Source organism: Euphorbia lathyris, chromosome 5 (genome assembly GCF_963576675.1).
Source record: "Euphorbia lathyris chromosome 5, ddEupLath1.1, whole genome shotgun sequence".
Taxonomy (NCBI): domain Eukaryota; kingdom Viridiplantae; phylum Streptophyta; class Magnoliopsida; order Malpighiales; family Euphorbiaceae; genus Euphorbia; species Euphorbia lathyris.
The window spans coordinates 32,042,097-32,061,354 of record NC_088914.1 but is presented as its reverse complement, the minus strand read 5'-3'; the positions used below and the strand labels follow the sequence as shown (position 1 = coordinate 32,061,354).

Below are 19,258 nucleotides of genomic sequence, written 5' to 3'. Positions count from 1 at the left end.
TTACTGTAGCAACTCTATATTTAAAGATAGAGTAGAGAAAAATGAAGATAGAGTAGGCTAAATAGAGAACACGGTTGGAGATGGCCTAACAAGGTTAAACAACATCCACTAGAGAAGAGTAGTTTTTTAAAATTTTATGGAGTAAAAAATAAATTATGAATTAATAATAGGTATTAAAATTGTAATTTACTAGGACTGAAAGAGTAAATTACCATATTACTTTTAGACATACAAAAACATCACCACTTGCTAAGCTTTGTGGGTGTACCACACCTAGCTCTAGCAATGGGATGTGACTTTTAATTGCTTAGAATTTGGATTTTAAGGAAAAACAAAAAGCTTGTTACTACATTCTATAACAAACTAATATATGTTGTATTCATTCTAGTGATTTGTTGTTACTCCTAAACATAGGATAGTAACAACAAAATAATGACCACTAGAGTTGGTCTTACTACATATTTAGATTGGTTTAATAAGGGTTTGTTTGGCTACTTGTTGTTTGCTGGTTGTCTTTGGAAAAAATCGTGTTTAAAAAAAGCAGAGATTTATTGCTTTTGTAAAAAGCTAATTTCCGGCTGTAAAAGTCAAACAACAAATATCTAACCAAACACCTAAAACTCTGCCTTTTAAAGTGAAAAAACAAACAGAAAGTGAAAAATAGGTAAATAAACACCTCCTATTTGAGTATTCAGCAGGTAGATCTTGTGATGACGATATAATCCATGATGCGAAATACCACTTGCAAGATGTTGAGAGAAGAATTGACTCTAAAAAATCCAACAAATTGTAAATAATAACTATATATATAATAAGTCGAATATAAGTAAATGAATATTTCATAACCATAAAAGTATCCTAAAATGAATATTTCAAGTGAATTTGCTCATTCACCGTTAGATATGGGCTTATTAAATCTAAGTCTCATGATGTTTTGAATCTCCACCTTTGGATTCTAATAAGCCTAGATCTAACGGTGAATGAGCAAATTCTACATGCTCATTAAGGAACATGTGATCAAGACTGCTAACAAGAGATGTTCTTGTAGATGCCAAGATGACTGAAGCTAAAACAACTAACAATCATTATTCTACTGGTTTGGTTTTGAATGTAGAAACAAAGAAATATGCTAATCTAGAACAATATAAAAGGTTGTCGGATGATTGTTTATCTGGATTTTATTCGTCCTGATTTCAAATCAAGGTTGAAATTTGTATGAATAACTTGAAATTCAAAACATGTACTTTTGAAATTAGACCACCGACGACTTTGTCAAATATCACTTTAGCCTTTTTTTTTTTTTGTTGTTCATATGTGATATTTTCTCCCATTCACATGTATTTTTTTTTCCTATAAAAACTATGCATTAGCATATGTTTGAGGCATCAAGAAATTAACAACTTAATGCCATTTGAGAGATATTCTATACGAGAGAATCGTGAGATTTTGGATGTGTTGGAGTTAAGAGTTTTTTTAGTGTTGTTTTCTCCATTTCTTTTGTACCACTTTCAGTTCTCTAGTGGAATTATTTCCGGTATCATTCGTCCATATAATAGGCACATCATCGAACCATTGCAAATTTTTACATCATTTATTTTATTCATCTTTGTTAAACATTTCGTTGCGCTGCGGATTTTTCATAACACATAAGAAATTGGGTAATTTTAAATACCCCAATACAAGGATTTATAATTAATTAGGAGGACTGAAGTATGAATACACAGAAAAGAAGGATTGAAGAATGGTAAGAAGAAGAAGGAAGAAAGCAACAAAAGCTGACAAGAAAATCCATGGACTTCCAAAATAGTTATACTTGAATTCAGCCCATCTAACATGCCAAACATTCCTATAGTAATTATCAACATCCTTAAACACCTCACTTAAATATGTCTCTTCAATGTCAAAAGTAACATCTCTTCCTGCCTCATTGAAGAACTTCACCACTTGTTCATCAGTTCCAAAGAAATTCTCAATGATCTTTTCATCCCTCAAACATCCAGCATCAACAACTGTGTTTATCAGACAACCCATGAATACAACATAAGACGTGAAGTGCTTTGTCCGATGTTTATAACTTTGTTCCAACGCTATGCAATTTAGTATAAACGAACTCATCATATCATCTGTAACCAAACGTGGAATCTCAAGAACTCCATCTTCTCTGAATTTTATGTCCAAAAAACTCTCACTACCTTTCCTTTCCTCGACCTTTATTCCGGCTTCCCGGAGCTTCTCCACAGGTTGAATCAACTCAAATGGATCTCTGTATTTTGATGATGCATCTGTGTCTTGTTTTTCGGATAGAGGGATGAAAGTGGAGCGATAAAAATCGAGTATGTGTTCGGCTTCGATGTTTCTATATTTCCGACGGAGTTGGATTTCGTCGATAGATCTTGCGACGGAATACTTGCACAGTTCTAAGATGAGTTCCTGCAAAGGGGGAACATCCATGGATTCTGGAATTGATAACTTATACAAAGATTGAAGAACAAAGAACGGAATTTGATTCTCAAGCCTTAAGAGATCTCTAGTTAAAGAAGTCAGAATCCATGGAAGATTGAAGATAGGATCATTTGGATTGGGGTTGATTATCTTTTCAACAACACAAAGAAGCTCGATGATGAAACAACCATCGAGAATCATCATTTGAATCAATTCACGAGTATTGTATCTGTCAATATTCTCTGAATAACAAGCTCTGATCTCCTCTTCTTGGATTGATATTTCCTTGAAGAAATTGCTTAGATCGATGTTGAAGTCTTTTAATCGATGAAGAATGATTCCGAGAAATCGCCATTTGTGCTCTTGGATCATCTGAAGGTGTTGTTCTCCATGGTAGTAAGGACCAATTGAAACTATTTCAGGTATGAAGGACCTGGGGTGAAGTTTCTTAATGTTTTGAGGAACTCGGAAGATGGAGCAACGTCTTTGAGCAGCTGAACTGGTTAACAATTTGGGTTGTTTCTTTGTTCTTTCTTGCATTGAGCTTAGCAGCTCTAGATCAACGATGAACTCTGTCTCCTCCATCTTACTTCTTGTTGATGCCTCAAGAGGGGTTTGTGATTTTTCTACACAATAATGTTTAGTATCAGAATATATTTAAAGGGCAAAACTTAATTTTTTCTTAAAGAACATTGTATTGCTAATCTTAATCATATTAAAAGATTAAGAAACCCGTATTGAAGACACCGAATCACCGGGTTTTTTTATTTCAAAACATATATTTTGAATATCGATTATAAACTTGAGAATTTTTTAAAATAAAACGAATCGGTAATATTATATCGTTTTATTTACTGTCGTTTTTTTAAAATAAAACGTATCATTATCTAAATGGAAAGATTAAAAGTGCACCTTGTAACTTTTTTGGACTCACTATTAAGCCTAAAAAAAATTAATGGGGGCTTATTTAATTTTGTAAGAATACATTGTTTTAAGGAAATTATTTAAGAGTGCAACACTTTCTCCTCTATTAATTGCAGAATAATTAAAAAAAAAATTATAATGGAGCTGTCTGTGATGTGATGGGATACCTGTATATGTTAAAGAAAAAAATATGCACACTTGACTTCATTTTTACAGCTTGATTAATTCCCTGAGAGTAGATTTTGATATTTTTATTATTTTTTAATTAAATGTTTTAAAACCTGTTCTTAGAAATTTGAAATTTCATGATGCAATTCTTTACTCTGTCTTATATAAGTGTGGAATAGTTATTTCTTTTTTTTTTTTTTTTTTGAAAGATAATATCATTAATAAATCAAAATAGGACAGTAGTCAAGTAGAGATAATGGAAAAGAACTCGGTAATGTGTTAAAAGTTGTAGGCCTGACATGTTGAGAAGCCGCCCTTGCAAAGCCATGGGCTAAACTATTTGCATGCCTTCTAAGAAAACGGACAGAGAATCTGTTATTTGCCGATAGTAGGGATCGACATTGAGAAATAAGATCGCCAAACTCCGAGAAATCAGTCTGCAGTGAGTGAATAGCCTGAACCGTCAGTTGAGAGTCCGTTTCGAATATAACATTGGAATAGCCGAGACTGATCGCCCATTCCAATGCTTGAAGCAGTGCCCACGTCTCTCCCTCCCTGCTCTCCATTTGACTGTCAATAAGATTCGTTCGAGCAATGATGAAATCACCGTCCGAGCCTCTAATTGCAGCGCTGCAACCAGACAAACCAAGAATAGTAAAGGAGCTGTAGTCCATACAGCAGGACATCGAGTGTGCTTGGGGACGATGCCATTGAATATCGCAAGGCCTTGTGGAGGAGCGGTGGCTCGAGATAATTCTTTGTTTCTACGCTGTTTGCCAATCCGCAAGACATCGAATAACGCCTATAACAACTTGAGTAGCAGTTACTCTCGCCTGCCGCCAGAGGAAATCATTGCGGGACTTCCACCAACACCAGAGCATCATCATAAATTTCTCCATCCTCGGCTTTCCTGCGGACCTGCAAAACTGAAAAAAATAAGTCGAAAAAATTGTCTGTATCTGCAGCAGCAGCCGAAATTGGATTAAATAGGCCCGCCTCCCTCCATAGTTCCTGGACTTTTGGACAAAGCCAGAATAAGTGCCATACATCCTCGATGTCGAGCGAGCAGAAAATACAGGCATCATCAATGTTAACTCCTCTACTCTTGATTTTTACTCGGGTAATAACACAATCACGTAATAACCGCCAGCAAAAGAACCTCACTTTATACGGGATAACAGCGGTCCAGATTATTTCCCAAGAGCCATCTCTTCGCAGATCATCATCATTCGTTAGCACTGTGGTGGCCAGCCTGTAAGCGCTCTTAACAGAATATATGCCATCTCTAGAACCATGCCAAATGATTTTATCGGATCCACCTCTCGTTCTTACAGTTGATCTACAAATGGCAGCTATATCCTGTTCCGAGAAAAGCTCCTAAAGTAACTCCATATCCCAATCAAGGGAGCGGGGAATAAATAGGTCACTAACTATCAATTCCTCCATCCTTTCAGTCATAAGTGAGGTTATCTTCTAATAATGTTCATTCCATAACCATTGATCCTTCCATACATTGATCCTTCGACCGTCTCCAATTTTCCATCTGACTCCTCGTTCAAGTAAAAAATGAGAGCTCCAGATACTCCGCCATATATAACTAGGTGAGTGACCCAGCCTAACAGTTAGAAAATCCCCATTTGGATAATATTTAGCTTTGTATACTTTACTGACAAGAGAATCCGGGAATGACTGAAGACGCCACCCTTGTTTACCTAATAATGCTAAATTGAAGGTAGTGAAATATCTAAAACCCAAACCACTGTTGGTCCCTTATAACGTTACAAGTATAGTTCCAAGGGGGGGTTAGGAACTATTTAAACTTTTTTTATAATTTAGGGCAGACTTCTTTTCTTAAGAGAAAAGGTTTTAACAGCGGCGCTGAGTACACATCAAGATATTGGCTTAGTCAACTGGTGACTAGGTCAGTTTCTTAACTTGAGTCACGATATAGCACTTAGAGTCTATTTCTGAGCTCAGATGTTCGATGCACACAACTCAGCTTGACCTCTTTACTTGGTCAGTTTTTGGTTATTTAAGCAAGCAATATATATAAGGAGTTAAAGGTTAGAAATATGTTACTCAGCAGATTTATCCAGGTTCGGCCTCCAAGCCTACGTCCTGTCCCCGGAACACGTTCCGAGATTTCGAATTCTCTACTGAGCTCTTTAACGGTAGAGCATCAAACCTTTTACAATCTTAGCAACTGAGTATAACAAGAGTACCTTCCTCTATACCTCTACTCAATCCTAATCTCTCGCTGAGTACTATAACCGAGTACTCAGCCTTTCCTTTCTAATCTCTAGAAATGATAAGTGTTTGTCCTAAACAATGATTGCTAAGACACCTTAGATGATTGAATAATCACTCTAGACTTTTACACAAAAGATATGAAATTTAGTGTAAGATTGCTTTGCTTTTTGCTTGCAGAACTTGCGTAGAAATTTGGTCAGCGTAATGGCTTGATCAAGTTCTGTGTGGAATGAAGCTTCTGATGGCTCTATTTATAGAGACGTCTGGACATCGGTCATTTCAAATTTCGAAATAACCGTTGGAGGGAAACGGCTTCCTGTCGTTGTCATCCTGACTTGCTCAGAGCTCTCGGCCAATCAGATTTGAGTATCTTCTGTCCTCGGTCAGCTCGGCAGAGTGTCTCTCCATTTATGGTAATGTCAACTAGACAGCATATTGTGTCGTCTGAACTTTACCTAAAGTGGAAACACTTTGTCTGGAAGTTTTCCTTAGCCAGCTGCTGTCTTGTACGCTTTGTCGAATCAACTCAGCAGCTTCGTTCCGAAGTTGTTCCCTGAAGGTCTTCTAGATCCTTCTTCCGCTGAGTTGCGTTTTGTCCATAACGACAACGTTTTGACATTCGCGGGCCGAGTTGTCTTGAATCGTTTGACTTGGGCTTTGACTCTTGTATTGGGCTTGGGCCTTTTAATCCTTATGTCTTATAAGCAATTTTTAACTCAACATTGAACAAACACATTAGTAGAATAAATCAAAGCATTTAAACTTAGTGTGTTTAGAATATGTTTTTAATTATACTTAAACAATTTTGTCAAATCAAAATTATGTGGAAAGGTGTTTCAACAAACTCCCTCATTTTGATGTTGGCAAAACTATTCAGCGAAGAACTCAGTATTGAGCTCCCCCATGATAGTTGACCTAATATAACTTAGCAAACTCCCCCGTAAGGGTTGAGCTACTGACTTAGTTTTACTCTAAACAATTGAAGGTTTAATTGAGTAAGTCTAAGGTCAGTTTTCAGATATAGGTCAGCTCATGGAACATATTCTATTTTACTCAGTGTTTAAGCGGAAGGTTTTATCATTCAGAGGGCGCTGAGTAATTTGTTGTTCAATGAGTTTTATAAGACAATGTTTTATACACATACAAGTCAATGTCAAACATGTTATCAGTATTGGGTACAATCAACAAGTTTTATAAGCATTTAAACATGGTTGATGTTATTGAAGATACATAATGATTTAATACTCAGCATCATAGATAATAACTCATAACTCAGTTTTTGGATAAACAGATGCAAGTATTTGATATTACTAGAAGTAGTCAGTGTTTACAGCAAAAGATAAAAAAAACATAACACATAGAGACTACAAACACATAGCATAACTGAGCTAGCCTAATTTCTATTTCTTTCTCTTTTGCTTAGACTGACTATGCTCATGCTGTGTTCTAGCTTGTTCTTTCTCCCCCGTTTTGTCAGCATCAGGAGGAGGTATCCTAAAGGCGTCGGTAAGGACGGCTCTTGTCAGCTCTGTGGACAGCGCCTTAAGTCTATCGGCGCTTTCATTGACACCATCAAAAATTGCAACTCCATCACCTGATACCTCGGCAGGTATATTGAGTTCAGCAGCGCTGATCATGCTTACTATGAAAGCTTGAGATTTACCTATCCAGGTAAGTGCATCAGTTAGACCAGTAATGACTTGATGAAAAGTCTTCAGTAAGGATGTGTCATAGTATTGACGCTGAATATTTGTGTGACGTATGTGATTGAAGGTTTGTCTGGTGATAGACATCATTTCATTTTGCTTCATAGCATCAGTATGCATCTCTTGTTTGTTCAAGTTCAGCAATCGAACGGCCTCACCAATTTGCTCCACTGAGCACTGAGAATAGGAGACCATTTGCTCGTTGGTTTTGATTTGCTCGGTGTGAAGCTGAGCAAAGAGCATTTTTACTTCATCAGAAGTTGCATAGCGTGTGTTCATAGCTGACAACGTCTGAACTTGTTCTTGAAGAGCGTTGAGATGTTGAACTATTATCAGCTGGATCTCAGCCAGCTTTGCGATGGAATCCTGCATAGCTTGCTGTGCTTGAAAGGTAACGATGACACTCAGCAAGTCCTTGAATCCCTTAACTTCGTTGAGAAACTGGGTTACATGGGAGAGCTGAGTTGTCTCAGCAGTAGAAGACCCAGCAGCAGGTTGAGTGGATTGATGAAGGTCTTTGATCAATGTTTGCACCGAGTCGATGATTCTTTTTCCAGACTCGGTAGCATGCAAGTAGCTAAGAGTGCCTTCATTAACTTGCCCTGTTGTCTCAGTATGACCGGTTGGAAGAGGAGTCAGTGGAATCACATGGTCAGTGACTGGAAGTGTGGTTCCAATCTGCACTTGAGTTTCTGGTAGAGTTGATTGATCGGCAGATATGTTGATTGGAGAAGAGGTAATTCTGATGTTGTCTGTGCTGACTGGGGCAGGAATGTTTTGAGTCAGCACAATGCTTGGATTGATAGCATTTACAGGAATTGACTCAACTTGACTTGTTGAGTTGGCGGAAGCATTCAGGTCGGCATGTTCCTTTGGTGTAGAAACAGAGGCTTGTTTTTCAAGGGAAGCCGATGGAGTAGTGGTTGGTTGTTTTCTAAAAAATTTCAGCTTCAGTTTAGAAGGGTCTTGGGTCGGCTTCTGAATGACAAAGTCAGGGACAGTTGGTGGTTGGACATGAATGTCAATTACTGACTTCTGACTTGCCTTAACTAGTCTTCTTCTGCGAGGAGGAGGGTCAGCTTGAATAGACTCTCCCGAGTGAGATGGAGAAGTTTCTTCTTGATCAGCTTCTTGATCAGTATTAAGCTGGTCAGCTTGTTTTTGTACTTGATCAACATTGTGTTGGTCATGTTCTTGTTCTTCTCCAGCAGCCAACTCAATATTGGCTTGCTCAGCTTCAATCTCACTAGCTGTCTCCTCGGAGTCAGCTTCATCACTGTTTTCTTCTCCCTGTTCCTCATCTTCTTCATCCTCCCCATCCAATTCTTCCTCAACTTGTGCAATGAACTGATTGTCCAGATGCACCTCATCTTCTTGATGCACAGCTACAGTTCCTAGACACTGTGTGTAGTGAGAATCACCAGGCACAACAACATCAGTAGGGATAGCATCAATGGGAGTCAGTGTAGAAGACTTCTGCTTCTTTTGAGGCTGCACATCAGCATCTGTTCTTTCCTCAGTTTCAGGCTCATCTTGCCTGCTCCTTTTCTCAGCTGACTTAGGTCTCTCCTGACCTGGTTCAGCAGCTGACTTAGGCTTCTTGGCCTGAGGCTCAGCCTTCTTTGAAGGAGTCTCAACAGCTTTCCTCTTGCGGGCAGCTGGAGCCTTTGTCCTTTTCCTTTGCTTTGGAGCTGTGTCCTCAGCTTGTTGTTCACCAGCAGCAGTAGCTTTTGCTTTCTTTAGGGGCTGATTGAACTTCAAAGCCCTCAGCGAAGCAGCTGTGATTTCAGATCCTCTAGCTTTAACTTCATCAGTCAGGTCTATTTGATGATCAATGAGGATCCTGGTGATGAGCGAGCCCAGCCTGAGAGTTCCAGTGCTTCGTAGGAACCCAGCAATCAGGAATATTGGCATGTTGATCGGTTTGTATGTCAGCATATGCCATATGAAGCATTGCTCAAAGTTCGTTGCTGAGGTGGTGCAGTTGATCTTAGGATAAATGAAGTAGGTCAGCAGATAGTGAGCCATCTTTTGGTGCTGACCCATAGAGGAACTGGAGACTTCTCCTGAGTGGCCTTCAGGTTTACAGAAGGTGACTTCGTACCCAGTACCGTCATGATCTCCAGATCTTCTCAGCTTTGCTCCTTCATTTTTCAACTTCAGCAAATTCGCCAAATAGGTGGGATTGATGAAAATTGTTTTCCCTCTTACTACTGTTGCCAGATAGTCCTGGTTATCATCAGCGACTTGGAGGTTCTTGTAGAATTCCCTTACTAGGTCAGGATAGGTGTGATCCCTAATAGAGAACAGTTCTGTCCACCCATTCTTCGATATCCATTCGCAGAAGGGTTGCTCGGATGTCACGAAGTTCTCAGAAACCCATCGTGAGAAGTCCACTTTCCATTCGCTAATGTTATCAAAAACCTTGGTATAGGTTCTGATTTTGGTCGGTTTTCCTTTGGAGGAGGTAGCTTGCCCAGTTTTTCCTTTACTCGGCGTAGTGACCTTGGTAGTTTCAGGCACAGAAGTTTGCCTGGAGGGTTCATCGGAGCTGGTCTTAGGGTGACCGGCACCGGAGATGTTGACGGAAACTTTAGTCATAGTTTCAGAACAAGTTTGGGAAGCTTTGAGAGTTTTTAGAGAGAAAGCTTTGCCTTAGAATTCGGTAGGTGTAAAGAAAATAAAGAATGGGGATTTACCCATTATTTATAGCGGTGAAGAGTGGATCTTATCGAATCCATGTGTCAGTTTTGCCTTGGGATTGTCAACCAACAAGGATCCTAACTTTTATGACACATTCGGCGCATACGTCATCCTAGGTGGCTATACGTGTGCTTTTGCATTTAATGCAACGGATCTAACACTCAGCGTTTAGAATACTAAGCATTTTGGATTCTGAGTGGTCAGTAGCATATGAAAGGATGATTTCTCAGTTTAAGATTTCTACTCGGTGTGCATATTGACTCAGTATTGATGTGTATTTTGTGTTAAGTACTCAGCATAACAATCACTCAGCATGCATTTGCATAAATCATTCAGCATAGTAATTCACTCAGCATAAATTTACATTTTAGAACAGGAATTTACTGAAGAGGATTAAACATACCAATGGCTTCTCTTAGTATGCTGAACTGTTCACGAGCCAGTGGCTTTGTGAAGATATCCGCAAGCTGCTCATCCGTTGGGACATAGGTCAGCTTTATCTCCCCTTTGAGTACATGGTCTCTAATGAAGTGATGCCTTATGCTGACATGCTTCATTCTGCTGTGTTGAATTGGGTTCTTTGATAGATCAATTGCACTTTTGTTGTCGCATTTGACCTCAATTGTCTTTGTTTGAACACCATAGTCTTTAAGCTGTTGCTTAATCCATAGGACTTGAGCAACACAGTGACCAGCAGCAATGTACTCAGCTTCAGTGGTAGACAAGACTACTGATGCCTGCTTCTTGCTGAACCAAGATACAAGACAGCTTCCTAAGAAATGACATCCTCCAGAGGTGCTTTTCCGTTCTAGCTTGTCTCGACCATAGTCAGCGTCAGTGTATCCAACGAGTGTAAAACCATGAGTGTTGGGATACCATAAACCTGCGTTCACTGAGCTTTGCAAATATCTAAGGATTCTTTTCACAGCTATGTAATGAGATTCCTTAGGGTTAGATTGATATCTAGCACAGTAGCATACTGAGAACTGAATGTCCGGTCTACTTGCTGTTAAGTAAAGTAGAGAGCCTATCATACCTCGATATAACTTGCTGTCTACTGACTTACCATTCTCGTCAGCACAGAGGATAGTGTCAGTGCCCATAGGAGTGGATATTGGCTTGCAATTTTCAAGCTCATATTTCTTCAATATCTTCTTGGCATATTTAGCTTGACTGATGAAGATGCCATTCTTTCCTTGTTTGATTTGAAGTCCAAGGAAGAAGTTGAGTTCTCCCATCATAGAAATTTCAAACTCAGTCTGCATTTGCTTGCTAAATTCCTTGCACATTAACTCATTAGTAGCACCAAAAATAATATCATCAACATATATTTGAGCCAGCAAGGTATCTTTACCCTTTCTCTTAATGAATAAGGTTGTATCAGCTTTACCCCTGACATAGTTTCTAGTCAGCAGGAAACTGGTCAGCCTCTCATACCAAGCACGTGGTGCTTGCTTGAGGCCGTACATAGCCTTTTTGAGCTTATAAACATGGATTGGGAATTTAGGATCCTCAAACCCAGGAGGTTGATTAACATAAACTTCCTCGTTTATAACTCCATTAAGAAATGCACTTTTAACATCCATTTGAAACAGTTTAAAGTTCATGTAAGATGCATATGCACATAAAATCCTAATGGCCTCTAGCCTTGCCACTGGGGCAAAGGTCTCACCGTAGTCAATACCTTCTTGCTGACTGTAGCCCTGAGCTACAAGCCTTGCTTTGTTCCTGACTACGTTTCCTTGCTCATCCAGCTTGTTGTGGAAGACCCATCTTGTTCCAATGGTCTTCTGACTCCTTGGATGTGGCACTAGCTCCCATACATCGTTTCTCCTGAATTGGTCAAGTTCCTCTTGCATTGCGCTCATCCAGAATTCATCTTCCTCAGCATCAGCGAAGTTCTTAGGTTCCTGAACTGAGACGAAGGCTACATTGCTGAGGTACCTCCTCAGTTGATTCCTCGTCATCAGGGTATTCCCAGCAGAATCAAGGATTGCACTCTCTGAGTGCCCTCTTGGAATCCTTATCTCTTTAGGTAGATTGATGTCTTGTGCTGTCTGTGTTTCAACAATCTCTGCAAAAGTAGACTGGTTAGTGAAAACAATCTTAGGTTCACTTTTACTCTTGGTCAGCCTTTTAGTGAATGACTCAGCAGCTGGTTCTTGATCAGCGGGTGCTGAGTGTGGATCATCCTCGGTCAGTGGCTGGTATCTACCTGCAGGGTTAGTCTCGTCGAACTCAACATGTACTGACTCTTCTAAAACTTGAGTTCGTTTATTGAAAACTCTGTATGCTTTGCTGTTTGTTGAGTAGCCTAAAAAGATAGCCTCATCAGCTTTTGAGTCAAACTTTGCTAAGCTATCTTTGGTATTCAAAATAAAACATTTACAGCCAAAGGCACGAAAGTATCCAATGTTAGGCTTTCGTCCTTTCCAAAGTTCATAGGGGGTTTTCTTTAATATAGGTCTAACTAGAGCCCTATTAAGAATATAGCACGCTGTGTTAACAGCCTCTCCCCAAAAATACTTTGGAAGCCTATGCTCATCCAGCATTGTCCTGGCTATTTCAACCAGAGTTCTGTTCTTCCTTTCAACAACCCCATTTTGTTGAGGTGTTCTAGGAGCAGAGAAATTGTGGTCAATGCCGCTGGCTTCACAGAATTCAACAAACTTTTGGTTTTTGAATTCTCCACCATTATCACTTCGGATGTGAGCCAATTTTAGGTCTTTATCATTTTCAATTTTTCTAACCAAATTTGAAAATGTCTCAAAGGTCTCATCCTTGCTACTCAGCAAGATGACCCAAGTGTACCGAGAGAAGTCATCTACAATGACCAAGGAAAATCTTCTTCCACCCAGACTCAGCGGTTGGACTGTACCGAAGAGATCCAAGTGTAGTAACTCTAACGGACGCTTAGTTGAGACAATGTTTTTGCTGTGAAAAGATTGTTTGGTTTGTTTTCCAGCTTGGCAAGCGTGGCATAATTGATCTTTTTCAAATCTAAGTTCAGGCAGTCCCTCAACCAATTGCTTTCTTGCTAATTTGGCCAGGAGGTCCATGCTTACATGACCAAGTCTCCTGTGCCATAGCCAGGAATTTTCTTCCTTTGAAACTAAGCATACAATTTTTGAAAACTTTTTCTCTAAGTCTAGCATAAAGACATTATCAATCCGAGGGGCAGTTAAAATTAACTCATTTGTTTTTCCTTCGTATATTTTACATCCAGTAGCATCAAATATAACTTTTCTCCCATTGTCACATAGTTGAGCTACGCTGAGTAAGTTATATTTGAGTCCGCTGACTAGGGAGACTGACTCAATAGTAGGATTACCTCCGATGGTTCCTGACCCTACTATCTTACCCTTTTTGTTGTCTCCAAAACTTACGCTTCCTCCTCGTTTACGCTCAAATATGATGAACTGAGTTTCATCACCAGTCATGTGCCTCGAGCATGCGCTGTCAATATACCACATCTTTGACTTCTTAGCACACCTCAGGCTTACCTGCATTGTAACTAGTTACTTTTAGGTACCCAATTCTTTTTGGGTCCTTGCTTGTTAGGTTCAACAGGTAAAGCATCATATTTTATTTTATGGCGGCATACCTGGACAGTATGACCATTCTTTCCACAGAAGTCACAGCTGACCTTCCGTTTAGGATTTCTCACTGACTGGTCAGCACCCCAGTGCTGAGCGTGCCAGCACACCTTTGTGATGTGTCCTTTCTTCCCACAGAAGTCACACTGGACATTCCGCTGGGGATTCCATCTCTGCTGACCAGTACTTCGGTACTGAGCATTTAGAGGAATATTTCTTTTGTTTTGAACCTTTAGTTGGTTCTGGATATTTGTGATGTCCTTTCTCAGTTTCTTTGAATCTGATTGGACTTCAGAGACAGACTTATGTATGATCTCCATATTATCATGCAAAGTTGAGTTGTCCTGAAGAAGGAATCTGAGGTCACTTAGCTTGACCTCTTCAACCTCGTCACAGTGCCTGCTGAGTGCTCTAATTTTCTTATTACACTTCTTAACAAGTGTATAGAGGTCACTCAGGGCATTACCCATTTCGTTTCTAAGCTGGGAAAGTGATATTACCTCATTTGATTGCTCCTCATCATCAGATGCAATGGAGGGGTCAGTATGCTCAGAGACGCACGGCTCAGCAAGTTCGTCAGCCATGAAGCAAATCTTCGCTGACTCGGTGGCCTCAACTTCTGTTGATGAAGACTCATCACTGTCGCTCCATGTAGCCACCATTGCCTTTTTGCCGTTCTTCTTATCCTTCCTCAGCGTGGGACAGCTTGACTTGATATGGCCAGTTTGATGACATTCAAAGCATGTGATGGGCTTTGAGTTGTCTTTCTTGTATTTGCTGTCGCTGGACTCAGCTTTATACTTATCAAACTTTCTGTAAGGCTTCTTAGAATATTTGTCATTCTTTCTGAACAGCCTTTTCATCTTCCTTGTGAACATAGCCATCTCCTCATCATCTGTTGAGCTCCCATCAGTGGAGTCAGCTTTCATGACAAGAGATTTCTGCTTCTTGTCTTCAGACTTTTCCTTCACCTCGAAGTTTTTCATTGATATCTCATGGGTCAGCAACGAGCCGATGAGTTCGTCATATTTGTAGGTGGTTAAGTCTTGAGCTTCCTCAACAACGGTCTTCTTTGCTTGCCAGTCTTTAAGAAGACTCCTGAGTATCTTTTTGACTTGTTCTTCCTCAGTGAAGATCTTCCCAAATCTCTTGAGCTCATTGATGATGTTGGTAAACCTTGCATTCATGTCAGATATACCCTCATCATTGTTCATTTCGAACAGCTCGTACAGTCTCATCTGCTGGTTCATCTTGGACTCCTTTACTTTATTGGTTCCCTCGTAGGTGACCTCCAGCTTCTTCCAGATCTCTTGCGCCGACTCACAACCTGAGATTTTATTATATTCTGCAGCATCGAGCGCATAGTGAAGCATATTTATACCCGAAGTATGATTTTGTAGCTTCTTGAGATCATCCTCTGTCCATTTGGCCTCAGCTTTAACAACTGTTTGGCCAGCCACAACTTCGACAGGTACAAATGGGCCTTGGACTATAGATAGCCAGGCACTCATGTTTGTAGCCTGAATGAAATTTTTCATCCTATTCTTCCAGAAGGTATAGTTAGACCCGAAGAATAGGGGAGGCCGAGTAATGGACAGCCACTCAGGTAAGATCTGAGTTGTTTGGTTTCCTGGGAGAAACCGAGTGCTGTTTTCGCCCACAGTAGGGATCAGCTCAAGGTGGTTAAACCTTTTACAGTGAGCTTTTAAGCTCTGATACCACTTGTTGGTCCCTTATAACGTTACAAGTATAGTTCCAAGGGGGGTTAGGAACTATTTAAACTTTTTTTATAATTTAGGGCAGACTTCTTTTCTTAAGAGAAAAGGTTTTAACAGCGGCGCTGAGTGCACAGCAAGATACTGGCTTAGTCAACTGGTGACTAGGTCAGTTTCTTAACTTGAGTCAGGATATATCACTTAGAGTCTATTCCTGAGCTCAGATGTTCGATGCGCACAACTCAGCTTGACCTCTTTACTTGGTCAGTTTTTGGTTATTTAAGCAAGCAATATATATAAGGAGTTAAAGGTTAGAAATATGTTACTCAGTAGATTTATCCAGGTTCGGCCTCCAAGCCTACGTCTTGTCCCCGGAACACGTTCCGAGATTTCGAATTCTCTACTGAGCTCTTTAACGGTAGAGCATCAAACCTTTTACAATCTTAGCAACTGAGTATAACAAGAGTACCTTCCTCTATACCTCTACTCAATCCTAATCTCTCGCTGAGTACTATAACCGAGTACTCAGCCTCTCCTTTCTAATCTCTAGAAATGATAAGTGTTTGTCCTAAACAATGATTGCTAAGACACCTTAGATGATTGAATAATCACTCTAGACTTTTACACAAAAGATATGAAATTTAGTGTAAGATTGCTTTGCTTTTTGCTTGCAGAACTTGCGTAGAAATTTGGTCAGCGTAATGGCTTGATCAAGTTCTGTGTGGAATGAAGCTTCTGATGGCTCTATTTATAGAGACGTCTGGACATCGGTCATTTCGAATTTCGAAATAACCGTTGGAGGGAAACAGCTTCCTGTCGTTGTCATCCTGACTTGCTCAGAGCTCTCGGCCAATCAGATTTGAGTATCTTCTGTCCTCGATCAGCTTTTGGTCAGCTCGGCAGAGTGTCTCTCCATTTATGGTAATGTCAACTAGACAGCATACTGTGTCGTCTGAACTTTACCCAAAGTGAAAACACTTTGTCTGGAAGTTTTCCTTAGCCAGCTGCTGTCTTGTACGCTTTGTCGAATCAACTCAGCAGCTTCGTTCCGAAGTTGTTCCCTGAAGGTCTTCTAGATCCTTCTTCCGCTGAGTTGCGTTTTGTCCATAACGACAACGTTTTGACATTCGCGGGCCGAGTTGTCTTGAATAATTTGACTTGGGCTTTGACTCTTGTATTGGGCTTGGGCCTTTTAATCCTTATGTCTTGTAAGCAATTTTTAACTCAACATTGAACAAACACATTAGTAGAATAAATCAAAGCATTTAAACTTAGTGTGTTTAGAATATGTTTTTAATTATACTTAAACAATTTTGTCAAATCAAAATTATATGGAAAGGTGTTTCAACAACCACCTCCGTCTTTGGATACACACAATTTGTCCCAAGACATCCAATTGATACCCCGTGTTCCCTCCTTACGATTACCCCACCAGAAGGAGTTCAGCATTCGTTGTAGCTCTTCTGCAGACGACAACAAAATAAGAAAAACACTCATGTAGTAAACCAGGATTTCCTGCCCTGCAGCCCTGATCAATGTTGCCTTGCCCGCTTTAGACAAAGGTTTCCCCCTCCAAACCTGCAACTTTTTCCACAGCCTGTCTTTTAAATGAGCAAAAATTGTTCTCTTCTTCCTACCCACAAGAGAAGGCAACCCAAGATATCTTCCAGTGTTAAAAGGTTGCCAGACTCCCAGAATGAAAGAGATTCCCTCCACAAGCAGTCCATTTACATTACTACTACACAATATGCCTGATTTTGAAAAATTGATAGCTTGCCCTGAGGCTTCCTTAAACAAATTTAGGAGGCGTTTCACTTCTCTGCTTTCCTCAATATTAGCCTTAAAGAACAAAAAGGCATCATCTACGAATAATAAGTGAGAAATGGACGGAGCTCGCTTGCACACCCTAATCCCATGTAGCCGCCCCAAGTTTTCAGAATGTGAGATAAAAGCAAACAGACCTTCCATGCATAGTAGGAACAAATACGGTGACAAAAGGTCCCCTGTCGAAGACCCCGCTTTGGTGTAATTGGCCCCACAAGTTTGTCATTTATCGTAATCGAATATGTAACTGTGGTAACACGAAGCATAATATATTTGACCTAAGTATCAGTGAAGCCCAGCTGCTTAAGCATAGTAGCTAGATAATCCCAATTCACTCTATCATAGGCTTTGGTAATGTCAATTTTGAGGGTCATATCCCCATTCTTTTCCCCATATTTTTCTTCATACTATGAATTAACTCAAAGGCAAGGAGCACATTATCATGAATTGATCGTCCTTTAATAAAGGATGATTGATTTTCAGAAATAATATTGGGTAGTAGCGATTTTAAACGTTTCGCTAATACCTTAGATATTATTTTGTAAATCATATTACAAAGCGCAATTGATCTCAGATCTTTCATAGATATAGGATTATCACATTTTGGAATAAGTGAAATAATAATATGATTTAGTTTAGAGGGAAAAGTACCTGAAACCAACCAAGAAGTGCCTGCCTGAAAAATATCTCCACCAATTAAAGCCCAATATCTTTGAAAAAATTCTGGATTAAAATCATCAGGTCCAGGGGATTTTGTCGGGTGCATCTCAAACAATACCGCTCAGAATTCCTCAATTGTAAATGGCTGAAGCAGTGTATCATTATCCACATCCGATACTTTTCTCGAAATTAAGTTCATCCCCAAACTGATATCCCCCACCCCGTCATCGAATAGAGCTGTAAAGTAATTCCGAGCGACCTCGCACAACCCTTCATGGTCCGACACCCAAACCCCATCATCCCTTTGTAATTTAAGGATTTTATTTTGCCTCCGTCGCCCATTCGCTACAGCGTGAAAGAACATCGAGTTCGTGTCTCCCTCCATATGCCATTGGATCTTCGCTCGTTGGCACCAGTGGTCTTCAATTTTCAGTAAATTGTCGATTACTGACAGTCGAGTTTGCTCATATTCAGCCGCTGCTTCTGCTGAAGAATCACCTTGAAGCTGCTCAAGTCGCAACATTTTAACCATTATCTCCCGCCTCTCTGCTTGCATCAGATGCCGACCCCATCCATCGAGGGTAGATGCAACAAACGCCAACTTCTCTGTTACCAAGCTATTACCCACGACCGTCCATCCCTCTTGAACCCGCGAGTTTACATCTGGCTCCCTTAACCATTTGCTTTCGAACATGAAGCATCTGCAGGTTCGATATTTAATATCCGGGCTTGTTTGTAGAACAATCGGATTATGATCAGACAGCGGAGCTGTCGTGTTATGCGAGGAACCGTTCGGAAACACCTGCTGCCAGTCCCGGTTAATAAATACCCTATCACGCTTCTCCCGAACTTCGTTAGGTTTCCCTCGATGTCGAAACCATGTGAATTGGTATCCTTCTAACGGAAGAGCAAGTAATCCGCAATCACCAATAGCCTCTTTGAAGCATCTAAAACACCATTCCGGGTGATCATGGATACCAAATTTATCGTCGGTGGATAAAAGATCATTAAAATCCCCTAATACGACCCACGGTAAAGTGGACAAATCAGCTAAAGAACGAAGTAAATCCCATGATAATCTCCTGCGCGATCTCTTTGGGTATCCATAGAATCCGGTAACCCGCCAATTACCATTCACCCCATCCACAATTTCCATATCAATATGATTTGACGAGAAAGATAATAAAGAGCAGTCCCGGGAGGACTTTCAAAGCACACACAAACCACCACTACGATACACACAATCCACATTATAGCAACCTTCAAACTT

At 40.1% G+C, this 19,258-nt stretch overlaps 1 protein-coding gene across 1 annotated transcript; it reads right to left on the bottom strand.

The window, feature by feature from the left end:
* Nucleotides 1-1,446: 1,446 nt before the first annotated feature.
* On the bottom strand, nt 1,447-3,130 carry LOC136230651 (UPF0481 protein At3g47200-like). Its single transcript, XM_066019787.1, has one exon. It carries the CDS (start codon nt 3,025-3,027, stop codon nt 1,693-1,695), a length of 1,335 nt encoding a protein of 444 aa, XP_065875859.1. The 5' UTR covers nt 3,028-3,130; the 3' UTR covers nt 1,447-1,692.
* Between the last annotated feature and the right edge of the window lie 16,128 nt (nt 3,131-19,258).